This window comes from Capsicum annuum, chromosome 5 (assembly GCF_002878395.1).
Source record: "Capsicum annuum cultivar UCD-10X-F1 chromosome 5, UCD10Xv1.1, whole genome shotgun sequence".
NCBI classification, from domain to species: domain Eukaryota; kingdom Viridiplantae; phylum Streptophyta; class Magnoliopsida; order Solanales; family Solanaceae; genus Capsicum; species Capsicum annuum.
Window position 1 is genome coordinate 215209234 of NC_061115.1, and position 13669 is coordinate 215222902.

At 30.3% G+C, this 13669-nt stretch overlaps 1 protein-coding gene across 1 annotated transcript; it reads right to left on the reverse strand.

Annotated features, from left to right (window-relative positions):
• Positions 1-9038: 9038 nt before the first annotated feature.
• On the reverse strand, positions 9039-12737 carry LOC107872675 (protein FLOWERING LOCUS T). The gene is made up of 4 exons (XM_016719301.2): positions 12469-12737; positions 10981-11042; positions 10436-10476; positions 9039-9580 (listed from the first exon to the last, which is right to left on the reverse strand). Exons 1-4 carry the CDS (start codon positions 12727-12729, stop codon positions 9348-9350), a joined length of 597 nt encoding a protein of 198 aa, XP_016574787.2. The 5' UTR covers positions 12730-12737; the 3' UTR covers positions 9039-9347.
• Between the last annotated feature and the right edge of the window lie 932 nt (positions 12738-13669).

The window sequence follows — 13669 nt, forward strand, 5'->3', positions numbered from 1 at the left end:
TATGTGAGGTTTTTCAACAAGAACTCTCTTTCGTTCTTGTGCCCAAAAGTAATTTTCTTTACAAAGGCATGATTTTTATTTGATTTTTATGAATTTGAAGCATAAACCCATATCTTATGATTATTATTATGAAATCTTGATGTTTATGATTTTGAAAGATGAATTTACATGTGTGGAGATATAAAGCATAAATCTTGAACGATATTTATCATGATTTTGATATTTGGGTTGTGAATCCCCATTGGAAATTGTGTTTTTTGAGAAAGTGTGTGTTATAAGCACGTTGATGTTGAATATTTGAGATATTTTGAATGATTTGACCTTTTGGTCTTAATGGAGTTGTTTTGAACTCGAGTGTAAAAGGAATTCACAACGTGGTTGATTTTGATAGATGGAAAACATGGTGGCTCCAGATGTATATTTATATTTTGTTGTGGATTGTCTTTGAAATGATCTGAGCTAAGTCCGGGAGAAATCTTTAGCACCGAGTGGGAGGTATAAAGCGACCTTACTTTCCTAGAACTACGTACCCCCGTAGGAGTGAGCCCGAGGCTGATTTATATAGTGATCACTAGTTTGTGTGGATTTGATATCGATAGTCCTACTCCGACGGCAAGGATAGGAGGCTCTCCCCAACGTGGGTTGGACGTTGGACTCCATGTGGCTCACATGGTTTATATCGGTTATAGGATCTCCCAGTGTCTCTGTGTTTCCTTGTGTCTATGGTGAACAGTGAAGTGATTTGAAAGTGAAATTGTGAAAGTTATTCTTTCGAAAGATTTAAATGATATTTCCTGCATATTTCTTATAAATATTTATGATGATGATGTTTATACAACTGCATACACCCCCATATACTCAGTTGCTTTCCATGGTACTAACCCACATCTTCAGACGTAGGCTGCATTTTCTCGGAATATAGGTTCAGGTGCTCAGTTCCAGGTTCGACAGTGATTCTTCGGGCACGCTGTTCTACATCCTCTGTTGTGGTGAGTCCTCATGTTCCGAGGACGTGATGTCTGATGTTGGTTTCACAAAATTGTTTACATTTGATAACTGAGTATCAGTCAGTTGGGGCATGTCTCAATGGCTCACTGGTTTTATTGATTTTCTTAGAGGCTTGTCAGACTAGTATAGATGTTGGGAGTTGACTAATAAGTCGTATTTTGTTATCTTTCTAAAATTCTTTTATTCTTGGATGATGATTACTCTATTGATATTTGAGGGTTATTTATGAAAACCACATTTATTTGTGTTGAACTGAATGAAAATAGCTCAAAGGGTTAGCTTGGGGCTACTTGTAGCCTTAAGCACCGTGTGACGCTTCGGGACCCGTTTTCCGGGGCGTTACAATATGAATATATAAATATATCAGTAATAACAAATGATGTCATATGTGATGCACAAACGATTTTATTGCTTTAATAACATAAATATGTTTGATGTTAATCATAAATTACAACCTGTACGTTTATGAAAATTTTTGTATGTTGAATGTATGACTCTCTTTGATACATTCATTTGAATAGTTTATGTACATTTAACTGTCCTAATATGAAGAAGTTAGAAGAAACTACATGTGTATACAAACTTATAGTAGTAATCAAACATAATTAGGGACATAAAAATACCGGCAAATCTTCCACATTTGGACTGTTCTTTTTTCCCAATTCTTCATCGCTACATTTTTCTTCATATGCCATAATCTCATCCTATTATTTATGTGATAATTATCATTATCCAAGTTGCATGAAGACAAAAATTTATATTTATTAAGACAACTGTTAAACAATGTGCAAAATATTGAAAGCATCAAGATCAATACAATTTTATATTCAGCCGATAAGGTTAATATCCTTTTTTTCAACCAATAATAGAAGCTACATTTATATAGACATATATTTTAGGAAAAAAAAATATAATGTACATAAAGATACCTCCAAAGCTTCCAAATCAGAACAGTCCTCATTTTCAAAATCATCCGCACGACCTGCGTCTTTATTGGCCGCATTCACATCCTAAATTAAATTACAAGTCGATTTAAATAACAGTTATTCATAAACTTATTTTAGGTGATTCTATGAAGAGATTCATAATTAACATGTATTTTGCTGAAGGAAAATGTAGTAAGTTTAATGTATAACTGTTCATTATACATTCAAGTTAATGTATGATGAAAAATTAAACTGTCCAAATTTAGTACGTAACAAGTAATAAGGGAAAAAAATACCAGCAACTGTTGCTCTTCAAGAATGTGATGCTTATTAGATTCTTCATCGCGAGACACTTCCATATCGTTGATTGATCCCTTAGCATAATTTTCATGCTGCATTAAAAAGAAACAAAATTTGTTTTTGATAAGGTAATTATGTTGATTTATAGTAAACGAACAACATAAGTGATAAAACGTACCTGCATATCCTCATTATATGGTCTCTCCTGTTTGTTGGATCCGTCTTCTTGACTTTGTTGTTGTTCATCAATTTTGTCTCCTATATAACACCAAAAATCTGAATGTATGAACATTTCATCAACGTTATGCAAAATATAATGAAATTAAATTGTTAGACCTGTGATTGCTTATTCTCTTCATTCTTCAATGCTTTGACGACCTTAGCAGGTTTTGATATTAGTGTAACCAGTTTGACCATCTTTTCAACAAACTTATCACGTAACAAAAAAAAAAATTAGTAGAAACACATCATGCTATTCAGAAAAAATGTACGATAAGGAAACTAAACTTACACATTTGTTGATGTAATTCTTTATTTTATCACCATCTAAACTTAATTTAGAAGTCCCTTCATGCTGTTTGGAAGATGAAGGAACAAACTTGTGCTGGTGACTTTGAGGAGACACACCAATTTCTTGGTGATGATGATGTTGAATTTCAGACACACCAATTTCTCCCTTGTTTGCTGCATCCTTTTGCGTTTCACGATACAAATCAGACCCATGATGTACTGTATGACCACGTCCAGATATATCATCATCCATCACCGCTTGATGATCTTGCTCGAACATAACAGTCTTTCTTTTCTATAAAGGTTGGTCAGGTGATACAAGCGATTTAAAACCAGCCTTTATGAGGATTTCCCACGGTGGTATAGTGCTGAAATCACCAAATTCTTCAGCAATGGTACCAACACGCTATTGAAGTTCAGCTGCTATCCTTTTCAACTTTCCAGAATCGAATGTCGAAGCGTAAGTTGTTGGATCACATGTCTCAAAATCTTTTGAAAAGGACAAATCCAACCTACTAACTTCATCGGTTGTAGGTTGTATATTCTTGTAAGAATGCTGGAAAGAATAATTTCAAAATATAATATTTACACATATATAAAACGACGTGAATAGACAAAATAAGTACGAAGTTAAATAATTACCTTAGTGAACATGCCAGACATAAAATTTTCGTACTTAGGCCTTATACACTCCACCGACCAATTTAGTATTCTGGGAATAAAGTTTCTCTGACAGACAATAGTTTTTGATTCTACCTCGGAGCAACACTCAAACATCCAAACATTTAGAATGTGCGGCATTCTACCCAATGAATATAACTGCTTCGCAGTGTTGAAATCATGCTGCCAGGAACTCATTAACTTTTCAAATGTGACTTTCCCCCTTGGAAAGTTAATGTACCGATTGTCCTCAACAATCTGAAAGTGCGCAACACTGATTGGTGCTTCGTTATGCTGAGAAAACATGAATGTATGAATAAAGAACAATATCGCCAGGTTTAGAGCAACTTCAGCGTTATCAAAATTTCCCATTTGCACGCGTGCTATCAGTTTTGACCGAGTTATTGCTCCTTTATTGTAGGGAAAATACCCCGACATCAACGCTGATTTAGATGATGAAGTATACATATAATCATCAATATTACCGGTACACTTTAGACCGGTTATAATGGCGAATTCAAGTATTGTGAATTTGAGGATTTCCCCTTGTACCCAAACATGAAGTTCTTTCTTGTTATCCTGATGAATTTCAAGTATGAGTAGGCATTTTGAAATCTATCCTATCCAGTTGCACTGTGACAAATTCAGAAATATGCCAAAAATCGTATTTCTAAATTCTCCCAGTACATCCTCTCCAAAATATTCCTTTATCTCTTCCCCGAAAGCACAATTACATAAACTCCCCATATACAATGAGTGTGGTGGGACTTTATCAATTCGGTATTTCATGCCCTGAAAAAAATACATAATATAATTAGCTAACAGTTACTGATAGTATGATGTTCATTTATACTTTCATAACCTAAATCAGACCAACATTAAACAATTGTTACTCATGTATGAGGGTAACTTACAACTGTATAAGTTAATATATACACTACATTAATAGATGTATAATGTTAACTTATACATCTGGAAATTAATATAATCTGTTAAACATGTGTGATGGTTACCTATTAAACAACAGTTAGTCATGTATGAGGGTTATTTATACATTGACAATTAAACTGTTTAAATGTATAATAATTTTAGTCCCACATATACACAACAGTAACAAATGCATCAGGTTAACTTATACATCTAAAATTAATATAATCGGTTAGACATGTATGATGGTTACTTAATCATTAACAAATCACTTACATTAATGTATAATAAAGTCCAATCCTAACCATTCTATACATACACGTGTATGATGGTTACTTATATCTAACAAATTCTTATTATACTAAAAAAGAAACTACATCTAAACATGTATGAGTGTAACTTATACATATAAAATTTTCAAAGAGTACCCTAATTAAACAACATATAGAAATGTATGATGGTTATGTATACATCTAACAATTTATGTTAGGCCAAAACATAAACAGAAAATATACATGTATGAAGGTAACTTATACATTTCAAAAATTAATATCAGCTTTATTAGAATGTATAACCTTTACAATAATATTTCAGAACAACTATATTATACATTCATGTGATGAAACACTAATGTATGGTGTCTTATTATACATGTGTCAAATTATAAATACACTAAAAAAAAATACCTTCGGCAGATGTGGTTGGCCGGAATCATCAAATTTCTTTTTATTTGCTTTTGAAGTAGACTTGTTCGATTTAGAAGCAGCCTTATCCTTCAATTTCTTCATTGTAGCGAGGTCGTTTCTGTGCTTTGAGCCATTCTCTGCCCAATCAGGATCTTGTTCATCAAATGTAGCAGGAACAAATCCAAGTGCAATATCTTGCACAGTTGCATCTAACTGAGTAATTCCTAAACTAAAACTTGAAGGATTATCCATTACCAATTTACACTATTTTAACTTAACTGTATTGTTAAATCGAACTAAAAAACAAGAAAATCTCAGATCTAACTTCTACCATATGAAAAATAACGAAAAGATGAACTACTTAACTTGAATAAGATTGAACAATACTATAATTTGAACATGCAAAAAAAATAAAAACGGAAAATCCCTGAATTGGTAAAGTTGAACAAAAAAAAATTCAAAAAAATTAATGAAGTACAATATTAAAAATAATTAACTGTTGAATAACTTACAATTTGATAACCACAAGTAGAGGTTACTTCAAGAATGCGGTAAAAGAGGAGTTTAAAAAATGGAGTAAAAAACGGCTTGATATTGGGAGCATAATGAAGTTAAAGACGGAAGCAAAAAATCGATTTTAACATGTATAATATTGATGAGAGAGAAAATACTAAATAAAATTTTTTTTGTAATTATTATGGGATTTGTGTAATTACTTTACCAATTGAAATTTTTTTGTAATTATGTAACTTAAATTTGTGTATATATGTAATTCTTAGATAGTAGATACCCCAATAGTGTTACAAATCTCAAGGGTTTCTCATGTTGGACCATGTCCATGTTATTCAACCAAAGGCCCATATTGACCTTTTTCTACTTTATTTAGGTTTTGATTTTTATTTGGGATTGATTTTTGAGTTTTAGAGAAAGAGCCTTTCATTTTCAATAAATAAATAGAGTAATGAGAATTATTTAAGTGGTATTTCTTTCGTTTCAATTTAACTGTCTTACTTTTTCATTTTAGTTTTCAAAAGGAATATCTCCTTGCCTTTTAACAACATTTTAATTTCAACTTTTCATGTGACATGCTTAAGATTACATGTTTAAAAGATATTTTGGTATATTCTACATTTTTGTTTAGTTTAAGACCAGCGGCAGAGCTAGCTTAGGCTCGGGAGTTCATCCAAACGCTGTTCAGGGAAAAACTACACTATTATACATGGCTAAAATTACTTTTTTTTGTATATATAATATATGTTGAACCTCCTTCAACTAGTTTGTGTATACACTTTTGAATCCCCTTAATAAAAATCTTGACCCTGTCACTGTTTAATACCATAACATATCGGAGATAATGATATGTATTGTATACACTTTACCCTCCTCTGACCTTATTTTGTGGAAACAATGGGTATGTTATTGCTGTTGTTGTTAAGACCATAATATTCTAAAGTCTGACCATAATATTCAAAAATCTTCTTTCTTTTCTTACACTCATGTCAAAGCAAAATCAAATAAACAAATTAATTGAAACTAAAAAAAGTATTAGTCTTTCAAAAATCAACTAAATTTGGGAGAAATAGAAAGCAAACTTCATTCATTCCCTCTTGAAATTTTCATGTTTGAACCAACCTCCTTCAAAATACAGTTTTGGGTGACTTCTCTTCCTTTTTAAATTACTTTGTTGTTGCTATCTTTAGCTTTGTGTTTGACACTTATTGTGTATTCATTCTAGTGAATTTTTGTGACCCTCTTATTATTATTATAGTGGAGGTATTTTGATCTCTGTGATCTTGTCTTACGTGATCTTTGATTTATAAGATTTTTCATATTAAAATTCGATGTTCTTTACATCAACAACAAGAAGTCAACAACATATTCAATATAATTCTATAGGTGAGGTCTGAAGAAGATACAGTGTAGGCAGATCTTACTCTTTTGTAAAAACTATCGACAGGATCAGTGGCAAAGCTGAAAAATATTAAGTAAAACACATCAAATCAAAATTTAATACTCCTTCCGTCTCATTTTACTTGTCCCAAAATAACTTGGCACATTGATTAAGAAAAATAATTAATAACATGACTAGTTTACCATAGTACCCCTATTACATGATGTTTACATTTTAATTTGAAGAAAAAGTAATTAATGCAAAGGGTAAAACATGAAAAAAAAATGTCTCTTCTTGATTCATGAAAAATAACAAGTAAAATGAGAAATCAAATTAGAAAATTTGGGACAAGTAAAATGGGACAAAGGGAATATTTTTTTTTTTGGGATTTGCCTCTTTTTAATAATACCCTCGAAAATCTCATAAAATCCTCCTCAAAACAATACTCTCTCCATCTCATATTACTTGACATGTCTGTCTTTTACACAATTTTTAAGGAGAAATTTATAAGGATTGTAAATTGACTAATATGATCCTATTAAATTCACATTAAATATTGTTATTACCTATTTGAGTTAAATACTTCCATTAAATTACTAAGAGTAAAGTTGAAAAAAGATTTTCAATTATCTCTTGATTCTTTAAACATGTAATTATTTTGAGATTTTTTTTTTCGACAAACATGTCAAGTATTATGAGGCGAAGGGAGTATTAATTCAAGCCTTTAAATTAACAAAGGGGAGGATCAAATAGATGCCTAATATACATCATAAGAAATGCCAATTACACATGAATATCTATACTATTGTAACCGCACGTGTAACGTTTGATTATTAAAAACTAAATGATTTTGCATTTTGCGGAGATTTTGGTGTGTAAGAAATTCAAATCACTTTTCAAAGATTCTTCACACTTTAATACAATAGTGTAAACATAAGCCTATATTTTAGTGTAAGCACATATATATTTTATCATAAGAAGTTCTAAGTGGTTGATAGATTATCACTTTTGCGTTTGTTATGCAATATATACCTCTTTCCCTTGTTGCCAGAGGCTAAGAGGGACACATAATTTTTAACCATATTTGTAGAACGATTATTTTTTTCTATATTTAAAATCTTTTCATGTTTTTAAAGTCAAATATTTATAAAATTATTGATTACATTCTTATTGTGTACTTAAAACTTTTAAAAATTTGATACCTCTTAAATTTTTCTTATTCTAACGTTTTTATATTTATTTATAGATTTTTAGTTTTTCTGAAAATCAAATTTAGTTGATTTAGATTTTTTAAGCTAATGAAAAAAATATTAGTTGTCATTAGTTCTAATGATTTCTAATAAGGAAAGATTCTACCATAAATATATTTAATTAATGAAGACTTCTAATAAGAAATTTTTTTATCATAAATATATTTAATTAATGAACACATCTAATAAGAAAAAGTTTTATCATAAATATATTTAATTAATTTTTAACTCTTAAATATTAGAAAAAAAAAATAGTGAAAAGACGATTTTGTCTAAAACAAATACTTTTAATGAAGAGCAAAAAGTTTGAACAATATTTCTTAAGCCCTTCACACTATTAATATATTATAGATAGATTATAGATATAGATATAGATATAGAATTTCACTATTCTACACTTTTAAGAACTCCTCCATTTGATCATATGAACCCTTTACATACAAATTAAGAATTCAGTAATAAAATTTATAATACAATATACTCTAACAAACAAGAGTTTATTTTTTAGGTAAGCTTAATACATAATCAGTTGCTTAAATTTGTTGGGATACTTTATTTAGACATTCGAACTAAGTCAAATTTCAATACACCTCGATTCCTAAAATAATGTTCCAATAAGATATTTTTGATTTATATTTTGTAACTTTAATTTATTTTGCATGTGTTCTCATTTGTTTATTAGGTAGTAAACTTAACCACACAATATATGTCGTTTTCTTTAATTATATGTCTTCACCTCAATAGGCCTTCAAAGCCTAGACATTTTCTACTTAAGGTTGATGCATATAATTAAAAAAAAAAAAATGTGTGGTTAACTTAACTATCTAACGAACAAATGAAAACACGTGCAATTGTTTTCTTTCAAAATTTGAACCACACGTCTAATTGAAACACTTTATTAGCAGCTTATGTGCTCAATTGAAACAAAATCTAGTCCGAATGACTAAATGAAATATCCTGACATGATATAAAGAGTTGGCTATGTATATATTAAGCCTTTAGTAAATATACATATACACTAATTTTCTCGGACTCTCCAAAATTATTGTTGTACCGTGGCGAATCCTCAAAAAAGGCACTATAAGAGCAACAGTGTATATATAGTATACTATAGTATGCATACTATATGCACATATATATGTATACTATATGTATATTATATGTATAATAGTAGTAATAGTAGTAGAATTTATAGACGACGACCACCAGTACCACCTTCCCTATTGCAATTGAAGTAAACAGCAGCAACAGGAACACCAAGATTATGAAACCTAGCAAAATCTCTGGTGTTAAAATTCTGGCGTGAATCAATTATGTCTGGCGCATTGATCGCCTCGCGGCCCAATTGTCGATACAACACGAAGATATAGCGATGGATTCCCATTGATGGACGTGGGCTCTCGTAGCTTACAACTTCATTGCCTGCATGCATAACAAAAGTTTGAGTTTAGTGAGGAAGACATTCAATAATTAAGGACTAAATATAAAGTTGGACTAATTTGGAGACATTGGGCAATTTACTTTATACATATTGTTTTGTATGATTTTTGATTTTTAGTCTTATTTTTATTAGTAGTCATGATTAAGGATGTATTTTAACGAACTGCTTTAAATTCTAGGAAGACTATAATGAAGAGGATGACAGACTCACGATAATAATATGTTGATACTAATAATGCGGAGGACGACAAACTCACATGTTGTATCATGTATCATAATTGTTTACCAAGCCACACTAGTGTTTGTGTTATTATATAAACGGAAAAGGGTCAAAAATACCTCTAAGCTATTCGAAATGAAGCAAAATATCAGTCATTAGTTTTTTAGCTCAAAAATATCCCTTCGTTAAATTTTGTGCTTTACACTATGGGTATATGTTGAGAAGACTTGAATAATTCAAGGGAATTGAAGAATAAAAATGTGTAAATGATGTGGACAATTATGCTAGTACTTCAAACTCATATTTCTTTTATATGTCATTAATCAAGCAAGTTAGGTGCCTTTTCTTAATCAGAGATATCGAGTTCTAACTATGAACATAAAAATATCATGTAGGGGCTATGGTTCTCTTTTAATGAACCTTACGTAACATAATGTGAATTGACATGTAAGAAAAGGCTTGTAATTGTGGTTGTAAATAGGGTTCAAAATTAATTGTTTTAGATCACAATTCAATTAATAGGTGTGACACTTTATTTATTTTTAATCGTCTTGCATGAATTTCTTGCTCCGTCACTATCTAAAGTCTAAGCCATTAAACAATGTAAGAACACTTACCAAAGTTTGCTCCTGTAGTTGCGGGGATATCTGTGACCAACCTATCAAAAAAAAAAAGTGTTAAAATTATTATAAACTTAAAAAAAGCCGGGGGGGGGGGGGGGGGGATATATTATATAATTTTTGTTATTTTATGTGTTTAGTATTTTTAGATGTAGGAGACCAAGCAATCAATTCTGTTCCTTTTTGTATTTTTATTTGATGTTTGGTATTCATTTTGAAACTTGACTAGTTTGGATTTACATGGAACGTTCTACACCAAAAAATAATCAGATTAATCTAGGTTCTTATTTTAGGGGGAGGGGATAGATAGTATAAATTTTTGTTATTTTATGTGTTTAATATTTTAGTTGTAGGAAACCAAACAATCAATCCTAATTTTTTTTTGTGTGTTTCCATTCGATGTTTGATACTCATCTAAGATTTGACATGTTTGAATTTATACTGAAAAATCTCACTTTATAAAGTAAAATATTTTATACCAAAAATAATTTCATTCTCAAAATTAGAATTGAGAATATCTATAACATATAAGCTAGACTTACCAGTGTAGATACTCCCTTAGGTTTGGGTTGCTAGGGTTTGGAGCATCAGGGTCTACCATAACCTTTCATAAGAGAAGAATATTTCAAATATTTTCAAAATCAATCCAAAATAATTATAATAAAATAAAGAGCAATTAAAATAACCTAGGTGCCAATTTATCCAAATTTATTATATGATGGTGTTTGATTAGATATATTGTAGTTTAAAAAGAAAAGCGAAGACTTTTAAAACATGTCAAAATTAATATCTTCAAATTAACTTGAAGTCTTATAACATGCATGTTAGAACACTTTTATTAGTATAATCAATTGACATAAGATCAACAATTACATGGCTTGCTTAAATGATCCCAATCAACTCCAAAAATGAAAACATATGACATAAAATAGAAAGATAAGTTTAGGCATATAGTAGTTTAAAAAGAAAAGCGAAGACTTTCAAAACATATCAAAATATCTTCAAATTAACTTATAGTATTAAATGCGCGCATTAGAACACTTTATTAGTATGATCAATTGGCATAAGATCAACAATTACATGAATTGCTTACACGATACCAAGCAACTTCAAAAATGAAAACGTATCACGTAAAATAGAAAGATAAGTTTAGGCATATAGTAATTTAAAAAGAAAAGCGGAGACTTTCAAAACATGTCTAAATATCCTCAAATTAACTTGAATATTAAACATGCATGTTATAACACTAATATACTATAATCAATTGACATAAGATCAACGATTACATAAATTGCTTAAACGATCCCAATTAATAGAAAGATAAGTTTAGGCATATAGTAGTTTAAAAAGGAACGCGAAGACTTTCAAAACATATCAAAATATCTTCAAATTAACTTATAGTATTAAATGCGCGCATTAGAACACTTTATTAGTATGATCAATTGGCATAAGATCAACAATTACATGAATTTCTTACACGATACCAAGCAACTTCAAAAATGAAAATGTATCACGTAAATAGAAAGATAAGTTTAGGCATATAGTAGTTTAAAAAGAAAAGCGGAGACTTTCAAAACATGTCTAAATATCCTCAAATTAACTTGAATATTAAACATGCATGTTATAACACTAATATACTATAATCAATTGACATAAGATCAACGATTACATAAATTGCTTAAACGATCCCAATTAACTTCAAAAATGAAAAATTATCACACAAAAGAAAAAGATAAGTTTAGGCATATAGTAGTTTGAAAAGGAAGGTGAAGACTTTCAAAATATGTCAAAATATCTTCAAATTAACTTGAATATTAAACATGCATGTTATAACACTCATATACTATAATAAATTGACTTAAAGATCAACAATTACATGAATAGCTTAAACGATTCCAATCAACTCCAAAAATGAAAGCGTATCACATAAAACAGAAAGTTAAGCTTACCAGAGTGTAAAAAGTGCGAAGACTCCTCCAATTTCAATTTTTTTAATAAACGTATCACATAAAACGGAAAGATAAGTTTACCAGCGTGTAAAAAGTGCGAAGATCGTCGCCACCAATTTCAACCCTAGGTTGATTGACAACTTGTGAAGGCCTCAAGGCACATCCATTGTAGACCACAACCCTATTGTTGTAAACAACACCAAAATCCACACACCTAGTGAATGGATCCACAACATCTCCAACAACTCCAGAAACAATTAAAGGATCTCTTGGCATGTTTTTTTTATGGAACTTTTTCTTAATTGATAAACTCAATTTTGTTTTATTTTTGTTACCTGACATGAGTAAAAGAGCTAGCTAGCTCTTGTTATTTATATTCATGAGTAGCTCTCATCCTCTAGGATCATTTGGTCATAAAAATTATTCTTTCTTTTTTTGGGATAGTTTTTCACTTTATTTCAAAATTAGTGTTTGGGGTTTAGCTACGATTTTTTTTTTTGAATTTTAACTAGAACTTACGTTGGATTCCGAAATTTATGACATGTTTTCCAAACCCACTTCATAATTACAAATAAAATGCTATCGATCTCCGTAGCAAAAAATATAACCAAACACAACTTCATCTTCAACTCCAACAACAACAATAACAACAATACACCCAGTGTAACGGTTTGGGGCAGTGTTTTTAAAGGAGGGGGCATAAGGCAAGGCATTTTACATAGTACGAGGTGAGGCGTAAGCCTCGAGGCGTTGGGCGTAAGCCCCACAGATTCTTTAATATTTAATATTTTATAAATTAATGTAATTAGAAATAATTATTTTTTAAAAGAGATAAATCTTTAAAAAAGAAAGTAAACTATATAAAAAATTATTAAAAAAAAAAGTGACATATGTATCTAAAATTGCCTCAACAGAAAAAAATCTAATCAAAGCCACATAATACAACTAATAGATATATGATAAACTATTATATATCCGCAAAAATACAAGTTTGTATAAAAAAAGTTACACAATTAATCAACCCTCACCTTCTCGTAACTCGATCAATATATTTACGTACACACCCATATACCATATATTGTACTTTAAAAGAGAGTAAAAAAAGTAAATAACTTAAAAACTCGTCAGTATGTGACTTGAAAAGAACTAAAAGAAAAGAAAGGAACCAGGAAGAAGTAAGTACACCCAGTACCTTCTTGAGCAGCGGCGACGTCAACACCCATCGCAAATACGTTCGAAAATGTGAATTTTCAATTTTCCTTTACTTTTGATTTGAGTATTT